This window comes from Patella vulgata, chromosome 9, assembly GCF_932274485.2.
Source record: "Patella vulgata chromosome 9, xgPatVulg1.2, whole genome shotgun sequence".
NCBI classification, from domain to species: domain Eukaryota; kingdom Metazoa; phylum Mollusca; class Gastropoda; family Patellidae; genus Patella; species Patella vulgata.
The window spans coordinates 42772339-42799110 of record NC_065887.2 but is presented as its reverse complement, the minus strand read 5'-3'; the positions used below and the strand labels follow the sequence as shown (position 1 = coordinate 42799110).

At 34.5% G+C, this 26772-nt stretch overlaps 1 protein-coding gene across 5 annotated transcripts in view; it reads left to right on the top strand.

Annotated features, from left to right (window-relative positions):
• Positions 1 to 24843, top strand: part of LOC126831513 (organic cation transporter protein) — a 29108-nt gene extending 4265 nt beyond the window's left edge. The window contains exons 1-11 of one of the 5 annotated variants that reach the window (XM_050562043.2): positions 10851 to 10918; positions 12259 to 12414; positions 13322 to 13529; positions 18418 to 18521; positions 19184 to 19338; positions 19675 to 19843; positions 20939 to 21154; positions 22256 to 22482; positions 22925 to 23106; positions 23472 to 23629; positions 24260 to 24843. In XM_050562043.2, the coding sequence (XP_050418000.1) occupies positions 12272 to 12414; positions 13322 to 13529; positions 18418 to 18521; positions 19184 to 19338; positions 19675 to 19843; positions 20939 to 21154; positions 22256 to 22482; positions 22925 to 23106; positions 23472 to 23629; positions 24260 to 24335 (1638 nt within the window). In that variant the 5' untranslated portion in view covers positions 10851 to 10918; positions 12259 to 12271 and the 3' untranslated portion in view covers positions 24336 to 24843. Of the gene's footprint in view, positions 1 to 10850; positions 10919 to 12258; positions 12415 to 13321; positions 13530 to 15697; positions 16091 to 16875; positions 18522 to 19183; positions 19339 to 19674; positions 19844 to 20938; positions 21155 to 22255; positions 22483 to 22924; positions 23107 to 23471; positions 23630 to 24259 lie in introns of those variants that run through there. The other 4 variants (XM_050562044.2, XR_008789380.1, XM_056103499.1 and 1 more) reach the window with 4 other exon arrangements.
• Positions 24844 to 26772: the final 1929 nt, after the last annotated feature.

The following is a 26772-nucleotide window of genomic DNA, read 5'->3' as shown; positions in this document are numbered from 1 at the left end:
TACACGGTACCTTGGTCAATTGTGGGGGATTTACACGGTACCTTGGTCAATTGTGGATGATTTACATCGTGATCAAGTGTGGGTGATTTACACAGTGTCTTCGTTAAGCATGGATGGTGTTGATTTACACAGTATCTTGGGTAACTATGGATGATAATGATTTAGAAAGGTTACTAGATATTGTTAAATTGCATTCCAACGTATCTGATCTTGTAGTTGCCCTTCGACGGTGACGACAGATGATTTTTAAGAGAATTGCTGAAAACATTTTGTTTTGTGCAGCACAGACGAAAAAATTCACCGAACTGTTGACGATGTCACAAACTGTTACAAGGGAGGAAAATGCCCGAAACTCATTCCTGAACTGACCTGAATATCTGTACCGATCATCTGCTAGCATGAATAACGTATTAATGGCGCCAGGTAGGACGCATACGGTGGATATACTTACGATAGTCATTAACAGTTTGGTCAAAGACCTAAGCTCAGTTTCATTGTTAGAGTTATCGGCCCTATATGTGACGTCATTTAGCCATCTCCTCCTTCGTCGCATCTGTAAGATGATGGCCACGTAGAGTAATAAAACTAACGAGACTGGCAACAGGCGAAATATAACCGGACGCGCCACAAAGTTGTATGCATCAAAGAATTGCTGATTGTTCAAGTAGATCGGTTCGTGTATCCACTTTGGCATTGTCCTGTTGTATTTGTCATCATAGTACCATATATTTGACATCAGAGTAAAGCAAACGGCTAAATATCCAACTACTACCAGTGTCACCAAAGTCAGGACCAGACAAATTCTTTTAGGTGTCACCCAAATCTTGACTTTCATTGGAAAAAATACAGCAATAAATCGTTCACAACAAATGACTAAAGATAACAGGCATGAGAGTCGACCAAATATAAACTCGAAAATTAGCGGATGGGCGAGCATAATGAGGTCGATGATTTTAGCAGTGACTACATCAAATTTAGCCACTAGACACGGTATCTTTCTCAAGAACACAGTGATGAGAAACAGAGCATCAATAACGGCAAGATAAGCTAAGATAATGTTAGTGGTGTAACGTCTCATCCTTCTACCAGATAAAATAATCAAGCTTAATATATTACCAATCAAACCAATCAATACAATAGGTGGAATAATATAACAATCTATTACAGATTTCATTAAATCGGCTACTTCTTTCGTTATTATGGTCAAATCATTTTGATCATATGGCGAAGGTTCGGTAGCGTTTTGATATAGAGTTGTGTTATTCCAGACCGTTGTAGAGGATACAGCTGATATGTTCAATTCCATGGTTTCGGTATATATTATTGAACGTCGTGGTTCTCGATTAATTCCCTAAATATAAAAATAGAAAAACATTTACTTCAACGGTTTGGAAGTCATTGTATTTGATGATCTGCAAGATTGCCCAGTCAGAAATCTAAATCATCAAGACCTGATTTTAAATTATTCTACGTCATTGAACTTGTGTCGGCAGCACATAGCTTCCAGGAGCTGTACAATTGCTAACTAAACATCAGGCACCGAATTTGGTCTAGATAGTTTTACCATAAAATCAGCTAAAAATAAAATTCAATTTAGTTAAGTTTTAAGTAACAAATTATGACACTACGTGACCATTACAATTCCCTGCTTTCAATGATGCAATGGTGTTAGGTTCAGTCCCTCTTAGTGGCGCCCTATTCAGTACACCACTGATTGTATCTGGTTATTACTCACTGTAGCGGGAGTCAATACAACGCCCACCTTAACTCCTGTCCTATATACGAAATGAAATCAAACATTTTGGGGAAAAGGAAATGAAATGGGGTTACCACTTAGCCATCGAGGTTTCCTATATACAAATAATATGTATTAAAATACAGGTGTGACGTCATCTTTTGATGTTGGTATAAAATTATTTCAAATAATGGTACGCGCAAATTGCCAATCGTACATTATTTATACTCGCTTGACGTATTTCATTGCAAATGCACGTGCAGAGTGCCTGTATTTTAAGTCGTTTAATGGTCTCGAGCTTAAGACATTGCGTAATATACTCTTCAAAAAAATAGGGGATATTCAGAAACAATACAAAACTGCGGAAATGCACTGCTGTTTTATTTAGAGGTAACCAGTGTATGTTAATAACAGGCCAATTGCCTACACATGAACATAAACAGTCCATATGGGCGGCTTATCTGACGGCCCCATTTCACTCGCTAAGAGAGACACCGTCAAAAGTCAAAATGGACGCTTTTGATTTTTGTCTTAATAATGAGTAATTGCTCCACCAATCCCCAGACATTCAGCAATTCGTCGTGGCATGCTCCTAATCAACCGTCCAGTCATGATTTGGGACAATCTGACCCACTCCTCTTGCAGTGACACGGCCAATTCTTGCAGTAGTGTCGGTTGACGTTGACGTCGACGAACACGTCTCCCGATCAAATTAAACGTAACACACTAAAGCAAAGATACGCTAAACAGTAAATCTTATGCAAGAACCGATAGGAAAGCAAATATGGATAGGGTAAACCAGCAAGCGGCAGTTTTCATCAACCCTTCCTTGAAGTGTCAAATTTGACAATGAACCCCCTCCCACGTGTATGGCGCTATTGCGTGTCACATGTACAGCCCAGTGGTTCTGTTGGCGCGATAAGTTCTTTATCTGTGAACATACTCTTAAAGCATACTCTCAAGGCATGTCAAGTGTCCATGACGACTATTTATCATATCACAACCTGCATAGGTATTTTCATTTCAATATCCCCTACTTTTTTTGAAGAGTTTATATTAAAACAACACTCGCGTCTCGCGGCCCTCGTGCCGTTCCAATATATGACTTAATGTTTCGCTCTCGACCATTAAACATATGAGATTGATATTATCCTGTTAGTTGCATCATTTGATGAATTGTATATTCAGACCACCTGTTACTCGATCATCTGACTTTAATGATTAGATATCAAACTGTCATTTGACGTAAGCCTGACATAAAAATAGTTTTCATTGTCCACGTGTTTAACATTAATAAAAACATGATTGATTTTGTCACGCATTGAGTTTATTTTAACGAGACCTCATGGAGTTACTTCAGATAAGTTTCGTTAATCAATTAGACTTAAAGAATTATTTCTTAGATGCGTTGTTTATCCTTAAAAATAAATATAATAATTGAGTTATTTCTCAATGAAAAGGAAAATAAATAAAGACGCTTTCTCACCTCCGATGGTTTTGCTTTTTCTTCTTCCAGCAGGTATCGTGTCAAATGATAATTTACTGGTGATGGCAAGTCTATAATTAAATTGATGATTTAGTTTATTTTGATAAATATCTTTTCTATGGATAGGAAATTAAAAATATTAAAATAAGTGTATGCACTAATAGAACAATAAACGGCCCTATAATGGCATTAGAAACATATTACTAGAAAGATGATTTTTAAGGTCATTTATCTCTCGGTGTTGATTTTAGAACATATAGAGGGTTAATCAATTTGATTAAAATACAGATCTATATTTCGTTTCGTTTTTTTATACTTTCGATGGCCTACACTACATGAAGATCTGACCGGTTGTAACGATAGGTCTCATCAGAGGGTCATACGAGCGACTTTTGTTTGACCCTATGACGTCAGACATGTGATTAACCAATCAGCATTGATGTTACTAGTGGATTACCCACAGTTCCGTGCAAAACACGCCTAAAGCCCGCCGTAACAGACCGTTTCATTGGCTATTCCTCACATCATTCAGAACACGTCAATAATAACAACTCTTCCAGATCCAGGTGTAGTAAAGACAAGTAAAACGAAATTTTGAACTATAAAAAACGAAACGAAATAGAATCTGTGTTTTAATCAGATTGAGGGTTAATCATTTGCTTTCGCAAGCAATTTATTTCAATCTAACAGTAACCCATTATTCTCACATTTAAAGCCACCGAAAATCTCCCTAATTCGCCAGGGTGGTGTGACGGATGTCATACACTAGGCCACGTGTGCTCTGTTTTTGTTGCAACATTTGTTTGTTTCAAAGGTTTACATTTGTTAAAACTTTCCACCCTCCAGACACTGTATAAATCTTATTTCATTTAGGTCACTGGTTCCATTTAAATTGGAATATAATTGTATTTAAACTTTAATCAGTCGACCTCCACGATTGTCGTGAAATGTACCACATGTAGACATATGATTCAAACATCTCTTTTCTTTCTAACTGAATTCAGGTAAGCACACAAATGAAATTGTGTAAAACATACCACTTGACTTTCAATTCTGTGAGGTAACGACGTTCCGTTACCGCTCGACTATCTCCCCGGGTCCCTGTAGAAATTTATACTTACCGTCGTTTTGATCTGGAATTGGAGTTTTACTTATTTTTACTTTTCTTTCTACCCTCTTCAACCAGATGTTAAACTGTGGGAGCTTGGAAAGATTGTAATTCAACTGACAACAACCTTGTCTAATTGTAAAACTCGACATCTAAAAGCTTTTTCCTTTTAAGATTCATTTATTTTTAAAATCCATTGATTCCTCAACAGGTTCACGTTAATCTTATTTTCTTCCGTTTCTGATTTCTTTACAAAGCGGATCAACGTATACAAAAAAACTGAATGACAAAGACTAAGCCATTGTTTGTTGTTTAGGAATAATCTTTTATGATAAATATAGCCAGAAGTCGTAGTGAATGTGGAGGTGTAAAATAACCAAATGTGTTGGGTTTTTTTTTTTATAAAATCAATTATTTACTATTAAAACGTTTTATCAATTGTATAGAGTTTGTATTTTGTTATTGGAATTAGCGCGTGTGTGTGTGGCTAAAACCGGTTTCTAGCCCGTAGCCCCCCCCCCCCCCCAAAAAAAAGATTTGCGACCCCCCCTCCCCTGTCTTTAAATGAGATTTAAATGCATCCAAGGAGTCAGTGGTTCTAATACACTCTGTTTCACAGAGATCTTTTAATATCTCTGTTACAGATGACTGTTTCGACACGTGACGAACGTGACATCACGCGGCGTCAATCATTGGCTCAATAGCGCGTGCATTGTTTACATAAGACGTTACTGATTCGGGCTAAATGGTGAATTTTACTTATTTTAATACCCATTAACACTAAATAGGAAATGATTTTTACCTACAAACAATTCAAACGTCTTTAAGTATTTTTCTAATAAATGAAAAAAATGTTTTAGAATTTAATTTGACGGAAGAAAAAAGTTAATATTTCGGACTCATTAAGTCGCATCGATGTCATCCTTATCAGTGATTGTAGCGGCCTAGCGAAAATTCACTGCTGATCAGTGTGGTTCTAATGTTGTAAGGCAATGAATTACATAAGAGAGGAGCAGAGAACGAGAAAGATCATTTTGCAATTTCAAGATGGTTGATACAGAAATTGTTAATCAGTGGAATGGATTAATCAGATCTTTGATATATTTTGGTGATTGAAAGTTGAAAGTTAACAGTAATATTTTGAATTTGATTCGCTGTTGAGCTGGGAGCCAATGTAGATTTTCTAGGATCGGGGTGATGTTGTCTGATTTTTTTGTACTTGTCAAAACTCTGGCGACAGCAGTCTGAATTCGTTGAAGGTGTTGAATGTAATAATTTGGAAGGCCAACATATAATGCATTGGGATAGTCTACTTTATTTGTAACGAATGAATGAATGGGGAGTTCTGTACTCTCAGCATTTAGATACTTTTTTTTTGTTAATTCTGTGAAGATGGAAATAAGATGAGGAACAAACAGATTTGATTGCTCGCTTTACATAAAGCCTATTTTGATTTATAGCTTTACAAAAGACCTATATCGATTGATTGATGCTTTACATAACGCCTATATCTATATCGATTTATAGCTTTACAAAAGGCCTATATCGGTTGATTGATGGCTTTACATAACGCCTATATCGATTGATGTGTATATTGGACACAATTTATGAAATACAATTTTATCTACGATATCACCCTTGGTCGAAGTGGACGTTAAACACCAGGATCGACCGACCCGAAATACAATTATACTTATTATTACTAAGCGACCTTTCGACTAGACCTCTCTATGCTCTGTCAAGCAATGGTAGAGTGGTTTTCCATTTGGCTTTACATTACACAGACATGAAGTAGTTTTCGATTTAGTTACTCATAGTCCGGTCGCCAAACACAATATTCAGGTGAACCTGGAAATTGTATGCAAAGTTGTTTTTTATGATTGATTTTATTAGCCTAGGGTGTCCTCTTTCAGAATCTGCCGAGTGAACCTCGGTCACCCTTGGGCGTTTTGAAAAATTTAAGATGGCGTCCAAGACGGCCGCCACATCAAATAATCCCCTATAGCTCCCATAGTATTTACTCTAGGATGATAATTTTGGTGTCTAACCGTGTGGTTCCGGGGTCAAGTAATACACTGAAATCATTTATTATGTTGTGAGGTGATTAGATGATAGTACAATCAAACATGCCAGACAATATGGCCCTTTAACTCCTAGCAGAACTAGACGTATTAAGTCTGCTAACAAACCTCAATGGCTCACTAGTGAAATTTTAAATTTAATGCGACAACGTAATTTCTATAAAAGTACGAAAAATGACACCAAATATAACAAATGTCGAAATCGTTTAAAAACAATGATTCGTCAATCCAAATCAAAGTACCTCCAGGATCTGGTGGTAGATAACAAAATTCTAAACAAATATAGAATGCATTAAATTCAGCAGCTAACAAAAGTAACAGCAGTCCCCACATACCACTGGATAGCAATATAGTTAATGACTTCTAATCTAACATAGCCGATAAAATATCCAATGCCCATGCAGATAATACCTCTAGTGATATAAGGCTTAATGATAATAATTTAAAAACATATGTAAACTCTAAAGTCCCCGATGGCGTATCTGTAGTTAATACAAACATTAGATGTTTCCAAGGCAGTCGGTCTTGATTCAATTTTCTGCTAGTCTCACGCACATTTTTAACCTGTCAATAAATCATAACACATGCCCTTCTGTATTTAAACAGGCTAAAGTTATTCCCCTTCATAAAGGAGGTACCAAAGATGACCCCAATAATTATAGGCCGATATCAATTCTTCTAAATATATCAAAAATTCTCGAAAGGCATGTTTAAAAACATCTTAACAATTATTTAAAATATCCAATGCCCATGCAGATAATACCTCTAGTGATATAAGGCTTAATGATAATAATTTAAAAACATATGTAAACTCTAAAGTCCCCGATGGCGTATCTGTAGTTAATACAAACATTAGATGTTTCCAAGGCAGTCGGTCTTGATTCAATTTTCTGCTAGTCTCACGCACATTTTTAACCTGTCAATAAATCATAACACATGCCCTTCTGTATTTAAACAGGCTAAAGTTATTCCCCTTCATAAAGGAGGTACCAAAGATGACCCCAATAATTATAGGCCGATATCAATTCTTCTAAATATATCAAAAATTCTCGAAAGGCATGTTTAAAAACATCTTAACAATTATTTAAATAAATATCAACTTTTATATAATAATCAGTCGGGTTTCCGTTCATCTAGCTCTTGTCAAACAGCCTGAACACATATTACTGAAAAGATGTATGATTATATTAACAACAATCTCCTTTGTGGAGCAATATTCTTTGACTTAAAAATGCGCTCGACTTAGTAAATCATGATATTCTTATTGACAAATGTAAACATATGTAATGCCAATATAGTATTAGCCGGGTGTGATTAAACATATATCGACGATAAGAACTATGCTAATCACGACGCAACAAAAAAGAAATATTCTCACTGCTACTTTGAATATTAAATTACGTAATGAACCATATTGGGTGTTTTTCTCAACCATAATCTAACTTGGAAAGATATCGAATATATTTCTCAAAAATTAAGCTGTCATAAAATTGGGCCTTTGGTTCTTTTAGGGGCGGATTGACGGTCGTGTATTTAAAGTTCACATTAACAAAAACACATAATTTAAATATCTTTATATAACTACAATATAATATTAATACAATTATATAATACATGGCATTATTCTCTATTCAGTCCCTTATATCAATGATTCAAATAATACGATGAATCACATTTCTACGTTGATGAGATGACGATGAGTTGGTGGTAAACGCGCATACAGCAGTCACTAAATATTTGACTCTCCGCAGCACATTTAATAAGATGATTGATGAGTTATTCATGTAGATCTTTTAATCAACATAAAATAAATAACTGGAAAAGTAACGACCAGAGTAACAATATAGGTAAGACTATCCGTAGCACATTAACATATTCAGAAACAGAAACAGATCACCTATAAAACATAACACAATGTTCAACAAATAATCAAATTATTTCTACATTTCTACGATCATCAACATTACAAAAATCAAACAATACTTACAAGCCTATGTACTATAACTCATTAATCACAGGGGGCTGGATGGCCGAATGGTTAGCACGTGCGCGCTGTATCATAAGGCCTGTTATTGAGTCGACTGACGTGGTTTCGAATCCCCGGTTGTACGTGACAAGGAGTAGGGTCGCCTGTCCAATCTCGTGTGTTTTCCCCGGGTCCTCCGGTTTCCTCCCACTGCTAAAGACCCCTACGCGCAAGCGAATTGTTGAAATAAAATTAAATCATATGTTAGTCCCGAAATGACCTAGTTTGTGTCGAGTGGACGTTACACCCCATTGCTCTCTCATTAATCACACCGATTACCATTATAAAGACACACAGTCCAAACCAACGAGACACACAGTCTAACACCCATTTAGTTGAAATATCTATAGGAATGATTCATGAATGATATGATCAATGAATGCGTGTGATTCTCCCAAAATCCATTATTAGAGTGACAATATAAATTCATATCTCCCACCACGTAAACTACAGTTTCACTTACAACCAAGTATGTACATATTGCATATTTGTTATTGTATATTTGTATATGTATTCAAACTTTCTGTTTTATGAATTCGCATGTATTCTGTGTTTTATCTTTTTAACTGATTTTGTATATGCCCCCCCCCCCATTGTAAATTATTGTGAGGTGTTATTTAATGCATCAGTCTATATGTTTTGTATTATATTTTTTATGAAGGGCAGGATGCCAGAAAGGCTGTTAAATAAAGTCATTATTAATATTATATTATTATTATTATTATAGTCGTTCAAATGTACATCGGTTGCTTTCTGTCAGGTTACCTACAATAAAATACACAATATGATACAATTTATTGACGAATAGCTCTACATTGCAAATACGGTAATTATGACATCGATAGTTCTCTAGTAATGAGGATTGGAAACTGAGAAAAAATTATCTAACACTAATAGCAATGATATTTTCATCCTCTCAGTCGTGATGATTAATATCTAAAGTTCTTAATTATATTGTTTGTTTTTTTCTGGGAGCAAAGTCAATTCACCGTCGACATTGCGCAACAGAACACCTGAAGAGTTTTACTGAAAACGTGATTTATCGTTAACAAATTAAAAAAACCTTATTACATAAAACGGATAAACAAACATAATAGAGCTAGCCTTAATATGAGTGGTTTACATGGAAACGTGTAATAATGGCAATATTTATTAAATGTACTTAAAATACAGATGTCACGTCATCCTTTGATGTTGGCGTACCATTATTTCCAATAATGTACGGGCAACTTGCCAATCGTACATTATCTATACTGGATGAAATATTGGACTCGCGTGACGTATTTCATTGAAAAGCACGTGCGGGATAGTGTCTGTATTTTGCGTTGTTTAACGCCTCGTGCAGTATCAACATATTACTTAATTACTCGCTCTCGACCATACCACATGCATTCATTGAATAACGTAAATAAAGAATACCCCAACCCCGACAAGGACGAAAAACCGAGGTCCCGTGTACACATTGGCGTGCACGTAAAAGAGTCATTGACAGTTAGAATTCGATATAAGAGTAGGCCGTAGTGCCGCTTTCCGGGCAAAATTTCCCTCATAGCACACTGTATGGCGTATGCCAGTCTTCCATTAGCCCAGTTCGGAGCAGAACAGTAGGACATTAAACTCCATTTCATTTTCATTTCACAAACCATTGAATATACAGTACGTAGAAGATTGTAGTGTGGTTAGTGAAATAAAACGATTATCTGATGTTCATACCACGGAAAGGGTATGCTAACCTAGAGTTATGGATAGAGGAGATATGAGAAAATGTTATCCATAAAGCTGCCCTGTTATTATATATTACATATAAATACCCTTGAAAAATAGAATAAATTATACAGATGAACAATTTCTGAATTGATAATGATGCAGATAACAAAACTCTGGAATCCCATCCAGTTTGAACTGGTATTAATTATACTAGTCAAATGCCTTCCATCAAAAGGTTTGAAATAAAACCAGTATATAGTGTTTTACATTAAAGATACACTATGTAAGAATTAAATAAAGAGCTGGTCGTTCTTGCTATAATAGTTCAAAATTAGAATAAAAGCTGAACATATTGAAAATTTCAAATAACTTTAATATGGGGCGAACCTTTGAATAGATTGGCTCAAGTGTAGAGTACCATCGTTACTATAGTAAACAAAGTCTCCATTGTGCTTTTAATGTGAAATGAATATATGGTGGTTGTGGTCTCGCCCATTTATTATAGAAGCCATCCGATGGTCTAGAGAGTTGAGTATGGGCGTATCATTTATATAGGATTTGAAGGCAGAAAAACCGACCTGATTTAGATCTTACACAGCGCATCTTTAACTGAATTCATTTTCTATTTACTATCTGTTTAATATCTCCTCAAATAACTCTATTAACAAATAAATATTATAAATTACAACTTGCCGTTAGAATAACAGGTAATATAAGTATACAAATATCATTATTATCTAGTGTTACCATTGTGACTATTTACTCTTTCGTCCAGGTAAATATTTTAATAATACTGGTTTCCATTTTTCTTTTTGTTATCCCATTGACTATCACTTTTTAAAATGGGAAAATTAGAAATTAGTTGCAGGCTTTGTGCTAATCCCAAGATGTGTCTATTTAGAAATAGGGTCCATTTTAAATATTGAAACCTGACGTTGGTTTTTTATTAAGACAAATCTGGATTATGAAGATAAGCTCTAACACATATTTATGGAAGAACAATTACTGATTTATTTAGGCGACGTTTCGAAAAGTATTCTCCCAACGTTTTCAAGCAACGTCGAGATACGCGTGTTAACTTTGGGGATACTTTTGTCTTCCAAACGGCGCCTAAATTAAACCATTAATTGTTCTTCTATAAATATGTGTTATAGTTTATTGCTCTATCCAGTTACTAAATTAATATAGTCCAGACTGCAAACTATAACATATTTTATGTAACTGCGGGATGTCAATTTGTTATTCTTGTCATGTAGTACATGATATTGTTATGTGGTTATAATTATTTTCTCTATGATTATGGGGGGGTTGGGTGGCCGAATGGTAAGCATGTGCGCGCGCTGTATCATATGGTCTGTCATTGAGCCAACTGGCGAGGTTTCGATTCCCCGGTTGTACGTGACAAGAAGGAGTAGGGTAGCTTGTCCAGTCTCTTGGGTTTTCTCCGGGTCCTCCGGATTCCTCCCACTGTTAAAGACCCTACGCGCAAGCGAATTATTGAAATTGAATCATGTGTTAGTCCCGAAATGACCTAGTTTGTGTCGAGTGGACGTTAAACCCCTCTCTCTCTCTCTCTCTCTCTCGCTCTGTGATTAAAATGAATAATCAGTTCATTGTTGCAGAATTTAGAGACTTGTTAATCAAGACGAGTGCGCGCTGGTACCCACGTGATTCTGGGGTTTCGGCAATTAGCGGCATGGTAGAGATATGTTCTGAAGTTTCGTGTGTAAATTCTTTCATTGCATAGTTAGATATTGTATACCCTGTGAATGTTCTGTAATACGTCTAAATCATCGCAGATAACTCTTATCGCGCTCATTTAATGATTATAGTATTAATTAATAATACTGTTTAATATTTAATGTCCATTACAAGTCCGTTACGTATGTTTTTGTATGATTCTCTTTTATAATTTCTGCAGACTGGGCGTATTTCATAAATAGGTTATTTCTGGCCTTGTTTTAAGTGATCGAGGAATTTTAATAATCTACTGAAGCTCAAATACGAACTATTTTTTTAAAATATTTTTGATTCCCTATGCCGTGTAAATTACATTCTGAATATTATATAACATTCAGATATCGGTTCTACCTTTCTCTTTACTTATTATAACAGATCATCATTCATTATGTTGTACGACGATGTTTTAAAGCTGATTGGAGAGTTTGGGCTTTACCAGAAATTATTGAGTTTACCCATTTGTTCTCAGCCATTATCTTCAGCGATGTTGATATTTGTATCGATATTTACCATGGCGACTCCTTTACACAGGTAAAAAGATTAAATATATCATAGATCAAACAGGTGAAAATGTTATTATATGAAATAAGTAAGGAGCTCTACCTACAATCTGATTAAAACACAGATTCTATTTCGTTTCATTTTTTTTATTGTTCAAAATTTCGTTTTTCTTCTCTTCACTACACTAGGATCTTGAAGAGTTGTTAAATAACTCCAGGTTTGGTTGATGGTGAGGGATTTGACAATCAAATGGTTTGTCGAGTCGAGTTCTGATCGTCTGGCACGCGGAACTACCCATGTCAAGTCAATAGATATACTGTTATTAATTACGGTACTATGCAGTCTGCCACGATAATAAACAATTATCTATTTTTAAGTTAAACTAATAAATATGAATCGTGTTTCAATCCATTTAAAATCGCGACCATTCGATGTTCAAGAGAGTTTGATTATGGACTTCTCATGTGAATAGATGTTTAATTATCGATATATTCAACATTCGAGGTGAAAAGAAAGACATGCGCTATGAAGATTAAACTCTTTTATAATACATGTTTAATGTGGTAAAATGGCCATTTGTATAAAACACTCAACAATAAACAACCCAGTAGAGTCAAGTTAATTTTGAAAAGGACCCACTGATGGCATGCCGATGTTTTGTCCGCGATATCACTTGGATGGAAGCTGACATTAAATAAAGCTAGTAACATGCGTATTCTAAATTCATATCAATAAAAGTTATCAAAATTAGAGATACACGTAATTGCAATTTTAAGAAAAGATGTCAATACCGACATGAAGGAATTATAACTTTAAAACCCACAGACAAGAAGAAATAATTGCAAAATGATATATTTACAAAATGGATATGAAGCTATTTTCTTTAAGAGGATTGAACTTTAAGATCACTAGAATAATTTCTAATTCAATTCTACAGGTGTAAAATACCAGGATATGAAAACGACACCTATCATCAACAAAACGATTACCATGGATACCTTATAAATCAGTCCATACCACAATCTTCTAGTTGTCTACTACGTAATACTACTGTTGATAAATATGGTAATATGACGTCAGTGGAATATAAATGTGGTTCATGGGTTTATGATACTTCAATGTTAGGGTCAACACTAGTTACTGAGGTAAATATTAAAATACTTGATACTGAGGTAATTCTTCTAATACTTTTGGTACTTTTGGTACTCAGGTAATTCTTCTAATACTTTTGATACTGTGGTAATTCTTCTAATACTTTGGTATTTTTTCTAATACTTTTGATACTGTGGTAATTCTTCTAATACTTTTGATACTGAGGTAATTGCTCTAATACTTTTGATACTGTAGTAATTCTTCTAATACTTTTGATACTGAGGTAATTGCTCTAATACTTTTGATACTGTAGTAATTCTTCTAATACTTTTGATACTGAGGTAATTGTTCTAATACTTTTGATACTGTGGTAATTCTTCTAATACTTTTGATACTGGTGTAATTGTTTTGATACTAAGGTAATTCGTCTAATACTTTTCATACTGAGGTAATTCTTTGTGGTAATTCTTCTAATACTTTTTGAAACTGATGTCATTGTTTTGATACGGAGGTAATTCTTCTAATACCTTTGATACTGTGGTAATTCTTCTAATACTTTTGATAGTGATGTAATTGTTTTGATACGGAGGTTATTATTCTAATACTTTTTGATACTGATGTAATTGTTTTGATACTGCAGTAATTCTTCTAATACTTTTGATACTGTGGTAATTCTTCTAATACTTTTGATACTGTGATAATTCTTCTAATACCTTTGATACTGTGGTAATTTTTCTAATACTTTTGATACTGATGTAATTGTTTTGATACGGAGGTAATTCTTCTAATACTTTTGATACTGGTGTAATTGTTTTGATACTGAGGTAATTCTTCTAATACTTTTCATACTGAAGTAATTCTCTGTGGTAATTCTTCTAATACTTTTTGATACTGATGTAATTGTTTTGATACGGAGGTTATTATTCTAATACTTTTTGATACTGATGTAATTGTTTTGATACTGTAGTAATTCTGTAGTACCCTTGTTACTGTGGTAATTCTTTAGTATTCTGTTACTGTGGTAATTCGTCTAATACCCTTGTTACTGTCGTAATTTGTCTAATACCCTTGTTACTGTGGTAATTCTTCTAATACCCTTGTTACTTGGGTAAGTCTTCTAGTACCCTTGTTACTTGGGTAATTCTTCTCATACCCTTGTTACTTGGGTATGTTTTCTAATACCCTTGTTACTTGGTTAACCCTTGTTACTTCGGTATGTTTTCTAATACCTTTCTTACTTGGGTATGTTTTCTAATAGGGTCGATCATATATGACGTCAACGGGGCCGATAAGTAAATCCCGCGAGATTTCACGAGAAATTGAACTTCCGGTGACGTGAGTCAATAATATCACGCGATTTTGTTAGCCTGATAATGTTGAAAGCAAGCTAGTGATTCGGGTTAAATATTTATTCATTTGTGTCTTAATCCAAACAATGTTGTGATCTTCGCTCACCAGTTGCTATTTATATGAAAAACAATGTCATAAATTATGCAAGAGGGAGATTTGTGGAGATTTATTAGCTGTAAAAATGACGAAGCGACGATCGACTGACTGCCGTCTGCCAGTACTATAAAACCCCGTTGAGTCCTTAAGCAGGTATGTTGAAAATCCATTATCATTAGTTAGGCCTATAATTTGTACAATCTAGTCATCTTTCCATTTATTTTAGAAAATATAAATCGAGCGATTGAAAAATGATAATGAAGTGACTGGTTAATACCGGGGACAATTGCCAGAAAAACAATACTGGGCTTGGGCTGTCACGTCGTGCGGCTTACGGAAATACCAAACACTATTGTTTACTGTATTAATACACGTATAATATATTACGGATTGTCTTTTGACTTGGAATAGACATACACACATTCATCCACTTCCCAAACCACTGAACTTCGAATCGAAAAGTGTTTCCAAGTAATATATATAAGTGATTACCCTTATAATTCTTATTTTACAAAGTTTTGGAATTAATAAAAATTAGAAAAGGCAAAATTGTTTTTAAATTTCAATTTAAATAAGTTTATGAAATTGGAGAATAATGTGCAGCTAAGGATAATATCAGTGGAATTGTGATAAGAATCACATTATAATCATGAAGAAATGAATATCAGATTGGTGTCATGAAAGGAGTGGATTTGTACATAAATTGGGGCCTTTTGAGGAAAATTAAAAGATGCTGGTTGAAGCCTAAAGGAACTCTTTAAAAACCCTTTTCAAGGTCTTGTGCAAATTCCAACTACCTGAACTCAGTGGTACATTCTTGTTTGATTTGATTATAAACCTATCTGTAAAGTCGTGGCCTATGAAATCTGAGAACTGCCTTTTAATTTAGGCATAAGTTATAACAAAAACTGCATTTTTATTAATTCAGGTGTAAAAATTAATCGCCTGAAGAAACATTATATTATGTTCAAACAAACTAATAATTAATATGTATTTTTTTCTTCAGCCCACCAATCTAGAAGCCTCTGTATTTACTTTAATGAACAATTTTCATTTGATGACCACAGGGATTTTTAAACCGATAACCACCGGCACTGAGCGATTGATTCATCCATAAATCCTAATTTTAAAAGAGTTGTTTGCATTTTACGATAAGCAGGCTTGTTATGTGAGTGCCTGAATGACTTTGAAATACATATTTCGTGTAAAGAATTGGAATACATTTAACTCTCAACTGTACATTAGCCACTTTTAGTTACACATTTCTTTGGTTTGAAATAATTTCAATAAATATATTAAATGAAATCATTGGATTATTTTGAAATATTTCTAACTGAATATTGGGAGAATATACTAGGTATATATAAAGAGATTATCTATTCATGAAATTATGAATTTTCCTCACTCAATGAAATGAACCTGATATTTGTGTAAAAGTCAATTTCTATTATACATAGCTCTCATCTGTACAAGTATTCAGTAAACTGCAAAAATTATTAATTTTGAATTGAATTTGACTCGCACCCCCCTTTATGATGGCATAAAACCATTTATTGCAACTTTTATACACAGATCACAGTTTTCAAAATATTTTTTGGGACACTAGAGATTTATTCATGTAAGATATTTTCACATTTCGCCACATTTATCAAATAGTTCATGAAATATTAAAGTCGAATTCCATAAATAGGTTACATAACCCCTTTCAAATGGCAAAATATCTTGAGCTGAAACTTTCCGATGAATTATGTGGGCTATTTCTTTAATTTGTCTATCAACAGGTATCCTGTAAAATCTCATAATTTTCCTTTTATTTAAAGATAGATCAGCATAGTAATGTCTTTAGATTTTGTGGGTCTATTATATTGCAAATTTAAGTACAGATGTAAGCTTTCAAATCCACAACTATTCAAATTTATTATTTCCATTAAAAAACAAAAGTAATTATTTCGTTCTGATTCGCAGACCGACAAATGTTCTTGGTAGTCTATGAGAAATGAACATGGTGCCAATCCAAACTTAGTCTTGATATCTAATTCACTCTCTATTTCAAAATAGGCTTCTTTCCAAACATCATTTTAACTTTACAAATCCTCACAAAATGCAGGGAGATATTCTGCCTGCTTATCGGGACTTTTTTGAGAGAGCTGATCATTTTTAAAAATAGGTAGGCCTAGATCATGAGGCCTAATATTTAAACTTTACAAATCTTAACAAAATGCAAAACTTTATGAGGCCTAGTGTTATTTTTTTTCAAACCTTAGGAAAATGCATTGAGATCGGTCTGTCAAGTAAAACCATAAAACGCAAAAAGGTACTAAATTATACTGAATAAAATTAAATATTTTAATATTCGTCCATATTCTTTAAAGACAAAATGAAGCTCAAGCTTTTTTAAAAACTGTGTTTGTTTGCGAAGGATATTTAACATTAAAAAAAAGATTTAAATAACAGGTCAAATGCAACAGATAACTTGATAGCTTTACAACCACTGTATTTTTTTCCAGAATTATAAAACAAATTGAAGGTTTAATGTTTAAAAATGTATGGTTGGGTTCTCTCGTTGTTGTTGTTATCATACATCAAATAATCTTCCAAGGATGTTGCGTCCTGAAAGATAAAAAGTAGACTATTCATTTTGCCACACATTGAGTGTCTATTTGGTTTCAACTCTGCATAACAGGTTTTGTAAATTGCCGTGTTACAGACCCAGTCTTAAAATTTGGGACTAAAATGGAAATCTTTGACGTGTACCACCAATTTGTACACTTAACCATATTAACAAATAGGAATTATAGTGAGAACTGCTAGCTCTTAATCTAATCTCCCATAGTGTATCTAGTAACAACGCATTCAGTAAATCATTAAAATTTGTTTGGCTTCGAGGTCTGTACCATGCTAACGTTTAGAATACAAAACATTTAATATCATGGATTTAGCTGTTCAAGTTATCAAAAATCATTGAAAATCAATATTATTATTCGTCTCAAGACCTTAAACTCTGTGTATCAATCTGATACTAACTTTAGCCTCTAGAGCGTCCACAAGATATTTCAAAGTGATCAAGGACCATAACTCTGGCAGTAATTATCGGAAATCGTTGAAAATCAATTGGCTTCTTCGTTTCATGACCTTAACACTGTGTATGAATTTAAAGTCAATCGGATATTAAATATACATTAGGCAAGATCTAAATCTGCCTATTGCATGTCTTTCTTTAGGTCGGATATGTTATCTAAATTATTAATTAGACATTAATTAACTTATCCAGACCATAATCAATTCACGATGTCAACGCTAGCCTGCAATATTTACTCAATTAGGATCCGATTTGCTGCTCAACTTTCATTTATGATTTAATCATGAAATGGATAATCGAGAGTATGCTTTTTCTTCAAGACATTGCTTATTAGGATTAATCTAATCTTTATTTCGCAGTTTTAGAAGATGTTTTTAAATTTAACATGCAAGCCCATATTTTATATATTAATTTAGTTTAATATGGTGTGTGACGATGATATCTTAAAAAATAATGCTATTATGTTGACGTTCCTGGGAGTGGTATTCGGGTCAACCATTATTGGTAACCTCGCCGACAGGTACGTATTGAGGTGTTGAAAAATGCACTCGCTTAAAATTCGTTCTTTTATCTTTTACATCGATTTTTAGACTATTTATACGCCCACATTTAATATGACGTTCTTTCTTCACCTTCATTACAAAAGTTTCCATTAAACTATTTTCCGATGGGGGCTTATTGCCGTCACACTTCACAGTTCTTGTAGAGACTTTCAGCTATAGGGAATTGTATTTTCAAACTTTGTTTGGCAAATCCTGTTGTCATTCCTCAATCTTTTATTTGGGAGTTTATTGTCGTTGCCTGTGTCTGAAAATGGATACGAAAATGATGTTGTTGGTGATAACGCACATAATGAATAAATCTATGACATTCATCCGGGTGATCATCATTATTATGACACTCATCCAGGTGACGCAAATGACCATGGTGATGATGACAATGACCCAAAAAAATTAGCGAAAATGGTTTACCCGGTGTTCTGCTTTTGCAATATCAATCATTTTTGTAATAATGTAATTTTGTTGTTAAAATGGTTGACATAACTCTTTGTTTATATTAAGTATCATGGCGTATGTTCAGCAGTCTATATTTAGCTGGGGTTCCAGTTAAAGTTTTTGGCATTTAATGTTTATAGCAGTTGAGTTACTTTTCATCTAAAAGGATAATTTCTTTATGTTACAGAGTTGGTCGTAAACCGGCATTGGTTATAAGTAACATCGTGTTTGTCACTTCTGCTTACTTACTGGTTTGGTCACCCAATTATATTTTCTTGGCGATTGCTAGATTTTGTGTTGGAATAGGAATAGGAGGACAGGGGATAACTACCTTTATTTTAGGTGAGTTTATTTTTTGTCTTTTGGTGGGGGTGGGGTTGTTCAAGTTCAATATGAATAATCCCCAGATAATCCTATCTGAAGTAATAGCCAGTCTTCATTATCAACAATATATTTTTTATGTCAAAATTTCATCTGTACGTGGTACGTGATGTTGGAATGATGACAAAAGAAAAAAAAAAACCCTACTGATGTTTGGTAGTTTGGAATGCACAGATTTTAAATCGTGAATAATAGTATAAGACACTCCCCAATAGTCGTTGCATACGGACACTTTCATAGAGGGGTTCAAATTGTAATGCCAGGTGACAATTGTCAAGTTTATTTGTTTTCTATAAGGTGTGGAGATTGTTGGACCTTCTAAAAGAAGATTTACTGGAGTGATGTGTAACTTCAGTTGGTGTTTGGGTATTTTCATGGTAGCAATGTTAGGATATTATATTAGAACCTGGCGATACCTACATCTAGCTGCAGCCATCTTGACATCACAGCAGTTATTCTACTATTTGTATGTACCTTTTGTATGCACGTTATAGTTTAGTTGAGTACCACAAATGTCTGATATTTCATTGCCAGTGAAGTTCACAGTTATTTAAATTAGTTTTATAACGTTAGGCGTCCGACCAAGTACATACTTTACGTCGTATCTATGTTTCGGAATGCCTGCGGATAGGGATTTCTATATGTGTGACTTTATATCATTCGTATGCTAGTCATCAATACACAGGGGCCCTAACGGACAGATATATATATATATATAAAACTTATCATATCCCATTGTATGTATCTTACAACGTTATAGATTGGCTGTAGATTTTGTTGGGGAGCACATGAAACAAACCCCTTCCATAAACAAAATTAAACGTAGTTTAATGACGTTTGACCACTCTCTTGTTACACAAGATCTAACCAACGGCTTTATAATAAATATGTAACGATGTCTCGCCTTATATTACAACGTGATAAAATTTTACTATCTTTTTGTCTGGGGATACATTTGTTGAAGATAAGTCTGATTTGAAAAGTGTTCTGCGAATGATTCCATGTTGGTGACTTCATGGAATTTCCTATTCTAAACTAAGTAAATAAACAAGTGTTATAAACGGCGGGTTGGGCATTATGTTGTAGTATTGGGTAGTATGTGGTGATATTGGAGTGGTATTCGGGTGGTATTGGGTAGTATTGGGTAAATCGTCCCGCCGGTTATAAACACCTACACAAGTTTATTCTTAGGAAATATGATGGGTACAGAAAGACACTGACCCCTCACCAACTCCCAACAAATTGTTTTGAAAGTTTTCAATAATTATGCTTACCTTAACTGTATTGTATGCGCGTTCACGTTTGATTATTATCATGATGATGACGCAAGGAAGTCACTCTTAATGGTGAGCTCTGTAGAACTATGGTCTTCATCCTTTTGAAAAAGTGATACTTACTAATTCCAAAAGACTTGGGAGTAGAAAACTTAGCAGCTGACCAGATCTTCCTGGTTTGAAGTATCCATGTCTTGTTTGAGGCAACCATTTTGGCGTAGAGGACGCATGCGTGCTGGATACCAGTAAATCGTCATTTCTGTGCATATTTCGTTGTTATTTTAAAGCATGGTAACGGAAAGTCCACGTTGGTTATTAACACGAGGTCAACTTGATAAGGCACAGAAACTAATCAAGAGAGCAGCTGATGTCAATAAAACGATTGTAAGCGATGTAGTACTAAACAACTTAAGATTACCAGAACAGCCTCCAACAGCAAATTTCTGGAAACTTTGTTCAACACGAAAACTGACAGCAAGAACACTTGCCATTTATTTTGTGTGGTAAGTGGAAAGAAGCCTTCATTGATACCTTCCTAAAATTTCAAATTACCTGTATTCAATAAATTATACTCCTTTACAAAATGGTAAGTAAATGATGCCTTCCCGAAATCCAAATTATTCAATACATTATACACCTTTACAAAATGAACCAAATTATGTCGCAGTTAATTTCGATGGGATGCTAATATTATCATTATGATTTAACAAATAAATTTCAAGTAATCAACCAAATATTGTTTCATTTACACTGGTAAGCTGATATACCGTAATATGAACCTTGGCCTTTTAGTAAGGACAATTTTTGTCATTAAATGATATAAGTGGATAGTATAGGCCACAATTTGTGTCCGAGATGAAATTTAACATATATGTTAAGCTTCAAAAGTAGGGGATATAGAAATGCAAATACCTATGCAGGTTGTGATATGATAAATAGTCATGGACACTTGACATGCTTTGAGAGTATGTTCACAGAACCACTGAGCTGCACGTGCGAGGGGTTCATTGTCAAATTTGACACTGCAAGGAAGGGTTGATGAAAACTGCCGCTTGCTGTTTTATCCTATCCATGTTTGCTTTCCTATCGGTTCTTGCATATGATTTACTGTTTAGCGTATCTTTGCTTTAGTGTGTTATGTTTAATTTGATCGGGAGACGTGTTCGTCGACGTCAACGTCAACCGACAACACTGCAAGAATTGGCCGTGGCACCTTAAGAGGAATGGGCCAGATTGCCCCAAATCGTCATTGGACAGTTGATTAGGAGCATACCACAACGAATTGCTGTATGTCTAAGGATTGGTGGAGCAATTACTCATTATTAACACAAAAATCAAAAACGTCCATTTTCACTTTTGACAGTTTATCTCTTTGCGAATGAAATGGGGCCGTCAGATAAGCTGGCCATATGAACTGTTTATGTTCACGTGTAGGCAATTGGCCTGTTATTAACATACACTGGTATTGCACAAATGGATAAAGGCGGTGTTTGTGTGTGCGTGGGGGGGGGGGGTAGATTTTTTACAGATTGATATCAATTTAGGCATGGTAGAGTCCTGTGCTACGGTCACTTATCATCGCATAGTACCGTATTTATTTGCAGGTTTACAGTGAGTGTCACGTATTTCGGTATAATGCTAAATTTAAAGTTTTTGGTGGGAAATATATATCTGAATCTATTTCTGACAGCCATCATTGAAGCAGTTTGTTATACAATTGTTACATTAGTAATAGATAAATTAGGAAGAAAGAAACTGATATGTGGATGTTATTCTCTACAGATTATATCATTAATAGCTGTAATATTTATACTACTATACGTACCACCAGGTAAATTCATTTTAAAACTCAGTAAACCTTGTAAAGTAAGGTCCGCTTTCAATGTACGCGTTTCCTTTGTATGTTGCTGGATGGCGCCTTTTTTCGTGTGAAGTGTGCGCATGCGGATGTTCACATTGTGGCATATAAACACGGATTCTCTTCCACTAAAGTCATTCAACCGCTCTTGTTTCTGTAAATGGTGTCATTTTCTTAAAAAAAGGAGCGACTGAAAGTTAACAATGTCGAGCTACATGCTATAAAGCCTGTCCAACCTCCTGGGTTTTCTCCGTATCCTCCAGTTTTCTCCCACTGCTAAAGACTCCTACGCGCAAGTGATTTATTGAAATAAAATTGAACCATGTGTTAGTCCCGAAATGACCTAGTTTGTGTCGAGTGGACGTGACACCCATCTCTCTTTGGTTTCGCTCATTTAAATTATTTTATTTGGTAGATCTGAACTGGTTGATGACATTATTTACCTTGATTGGTCAGTGTGGAGCTATAAGTAGTTTTGCTATAGTTTGGTTGTGGACAAGTGAACTTTTCCCGACAGAATTAAGAAATGTTGGAACCGGTACAGGTTCCGCTTCAGCACGGGTAGGAGCTCTTGTTGCACCATATCTAGAATTATTGGTAAGTAAACTTACTTGATATTTGATATGTGTATAGAATGACCGAATTATTAATGATATAGTATGAATGAAATGCATGTGCCTATTGTGGGTCTTTTTGTCTTCAAACGTTATACAAATTAATATTTATTTAAACATTTATTCACATGACAATAGTTGACCCATAATCAACTAAGGGGACTATCAGATGGCTGAGATATTCAATGGATTATACCACTCGTGTCATATAGCGTTAACATGGACGTCACATAATAAAAGCTATGACAACTGAGACTTGGTTTATTATCATTACAATGGTTTATTTTTCGTAAAGTCAATGATAGCATGACAAGATTTACCTTTCAGTTTCATTTTTTCATATTTCAGAGTAAATTAGTTCCTGGAAGATTTAAAGAGGTTTCGCCATTTTTAATTTTTGGCATTATTTGTATGGTAGCTCTAGTTCTAATGGTCTGTGTCCTACCTGAAACAAACAAACAAAAACTACCAGATACTGTGGGTGATACAGAAAGATTGAAACATGGGTACGATAAGTTGACCTGTGTTACTAAAAGAATTATTGTTTTTGCATTAAATCATATGTTCTGGATACTTGATTCAGCCAGAATCATATGGATTGTTCTGGATACTTGATTCAGCCAGAATCATATGGATTGTTCTGGAGAGTGGGTTCAGCCTGGTTCAGCCAGTAAAGCACTGGGTCCCAGGGGTGATCCCAGTTTTGATCGAGAGAGAGAGAGAGAGAGAGAGAGATATACCGAAATGCAAGGAATCGACACCACGCCAATTAACTAAATAATAGATCTTATAGTTTGACGCGAACGCCTAAAACCTCTAGTCTGGCATGCACAACAGGGTCCCTGATAATTGGAATTTGACGAGTAGTCAGCGGAAACGTCATAGTCCAGGCAAATAGCACTCTGTATGGCCTATGTCCGTCTTTATTATCAACCCCATTTTATTTCAGCTATATCAGATCATTGGCTTACCCCAATATGATCTTGGATTAAAGTCCCATATGGGTCATTCCCTAAATAAACATGGTTGACTCCCCATGATACAATGATACGTCTCTGAATCTTTCATTGATAATGTCTTTTTATTAATACTCTTATTTAGAAACAAGTCATTGATATCGATATATATTTTTGTAGGTTTGGAGAAACGAGAGATATTATGAATGGGAAAGATGAAACGGTTGAAATGCTTGGTACAGATTCTAAATGTTGACTCTCGAATTTGCATGTTTATATGGGAGATATAGATTCCTTTGTTTTGTAGTATTTAAATAATATACGAGGGCAATTCATTCGACAATTACTAGTACAAACTATCTATAAGTGTATCTATAAGTTATGCATGGATATGAAAATATTTCGAAAATTGAATACAATTGTTTTAGCGGTGGATGGAGTTTTCAGATCAAAGAAAATTCTGTAAAAGAAAGATGGAGACGGTCAAATTATCGCTCCATTTGATTAGAAGAAATGGCTGTTATGTTAAACGAAGATTTTATAGAATATTAGATTACAACTTCCATTGATATCTCAATCTGATTAAAAAACAGATCCTATTTCGTTTCGTTTTTTATAGTTCAAAATTTCGTTTTACTAGTCTTTAATACACTAGGATCTGGAAGAGTTGTTATAATTGACGTTTTCTGGATGATGTGAGGGTTTAGCCAACGAATCGGTCTGTTACAGCGAGCTTTTGGCGTGTGCTGCAGTCAAATGTGGGGGGTGGGGTGGGGGTGGGGTGGTAATCTACTAGAAACATCCATGTTGACTGGTTGCTCTAATGCCTGACGTCATAGGGTCAAAAGTAGCTCGTATGGTCTCTGACGCGATCTATCACTACAACCGGTGAGATCTTCATGTACTGTAGGCCATCAAAAAACCACGAAATATAGATCTGTATATTAATCAGATTGATTGATATATATATTTATTTGAATAACACCGCTAGGCTATTGTCATGTAGGCTATTGTCATGTAGGCTATTGTCGTGTAGGCTATTGTCATGTAGGCTATTGAAAGAGCACAAAGGAAATATGTTCTCAATGAATCTCATCTATCATTCTGCTGCTTAGTTTGTAATACTTTAAATTTGTTTTTAAATTCAGAAATATATTTATTATGTAAGTTAATATGTGGGTTTGTAAAAAAAACGGTTGAAAATGTTAATATTATTATTATTATTATTATTATTATTATTACAGCATATTTATAGTGCACCCTTTCATATAACATGTTCAGAGGCACTTTACAAAGTGACAATGTAAATCACACATAAACAACAAGATTATGGGCATGTTAACGATTGTATACAGAGTCAGTTAAAAGCCTGATTAAATAAATGTGTTTTAAGTTGTTTTTTAAAAGAATACAGAGATGTACAACATCTTAAACTAAATGGTAGATTATTTTATAAAACAGGTGCTTGATAACTAAATGAGCGCTGACCATAGGAGACTAGTTGAACAGTTTTGGGCTTTAAAAGTAGTTTATCTGATGTACGTAATGTTCGGCCAGGTGTATAAAGTTCTAAAAGATCTGAGAGGTAAACAGGAGCTAAATTATTTAAAAATTTAAAAGTAAGTAATAAAATCTTAAAATCAATTCGATATTTAACAGGTAACCAGTGTAAATTATATAAAACAGGAGTTATGTGGTCACATTTCTTAGTTAAAGTAACAAGTCTAGCCGCAGTATTCTGTACTTTTTGTAATTTATCTATAAGCTTTAAAGGTAAACCAACTAAAAGTGAATTAAAGTTATCTAATCGAGAAGTGACCAGAGAATTAACAAGTGACTTAGTGGCCTCTACATTTACACATTTACGTATTTTACCTATATTTACTTGAGCTCCCATAAGCATAAAACTATCAAAGATAGCGCCAATATTACGAGCAGAATAAGATGAAAATATATCACAATTACCAATTACAACACGGGGGTTATCTTGTGCAGATTTACTTAATTGATGCCTTGAGCCTAATAACAAATATTCGGTTTTATCATCATTCAATTTTAGAAAGTTCTTTGACATCCATTTTCTAATTTCACTAATACAGTTCTCAAGTTGCAATTTTGATAAATTGAAAGAAGATGGACAATTAGGTGTAAATAAAATATATAATTGAGTATAATCGGCATACAAATGAAAGCTGAGACCATATTTTCTGACAATATCTCCTAATGGTGACGTATAGAGGGTAAATAAAATCGGACCAAGAACAGAATCTTGGGGAACCCCAGATGACAAAACAGATTCAGACGACGATTTGCAATTAACTAAAATACTCAGCCAAATTAAAAACTTGACACTGATGAATTTCAACAATTTTTTTTTCTGGTAAGTCAAATAAATTTTAAAGTGTTTCTAACGATAGTAAGTAGTAAGACGCCTTTAATTTCATAAAATTTTAAAGATGAAAAGCCTGAAAAACACATGCAAACACAAACTCGGGAGGTCAATCGATGCAAGTTTGCTTAAACTGAACACGCACACGTAACTTGAACTGGAAAAACAAATTAAAATTGTTATTTTCATCTTTGTTAGAAAATGCCGCCCCTTTCAAATGTAGAACGTCTACGTGCTATAGGTAGGCTCTATGCTGGTCAGTCTGTGGTCACTGTTGCAAGAGCCTTTAATTGTTTACGCCAGA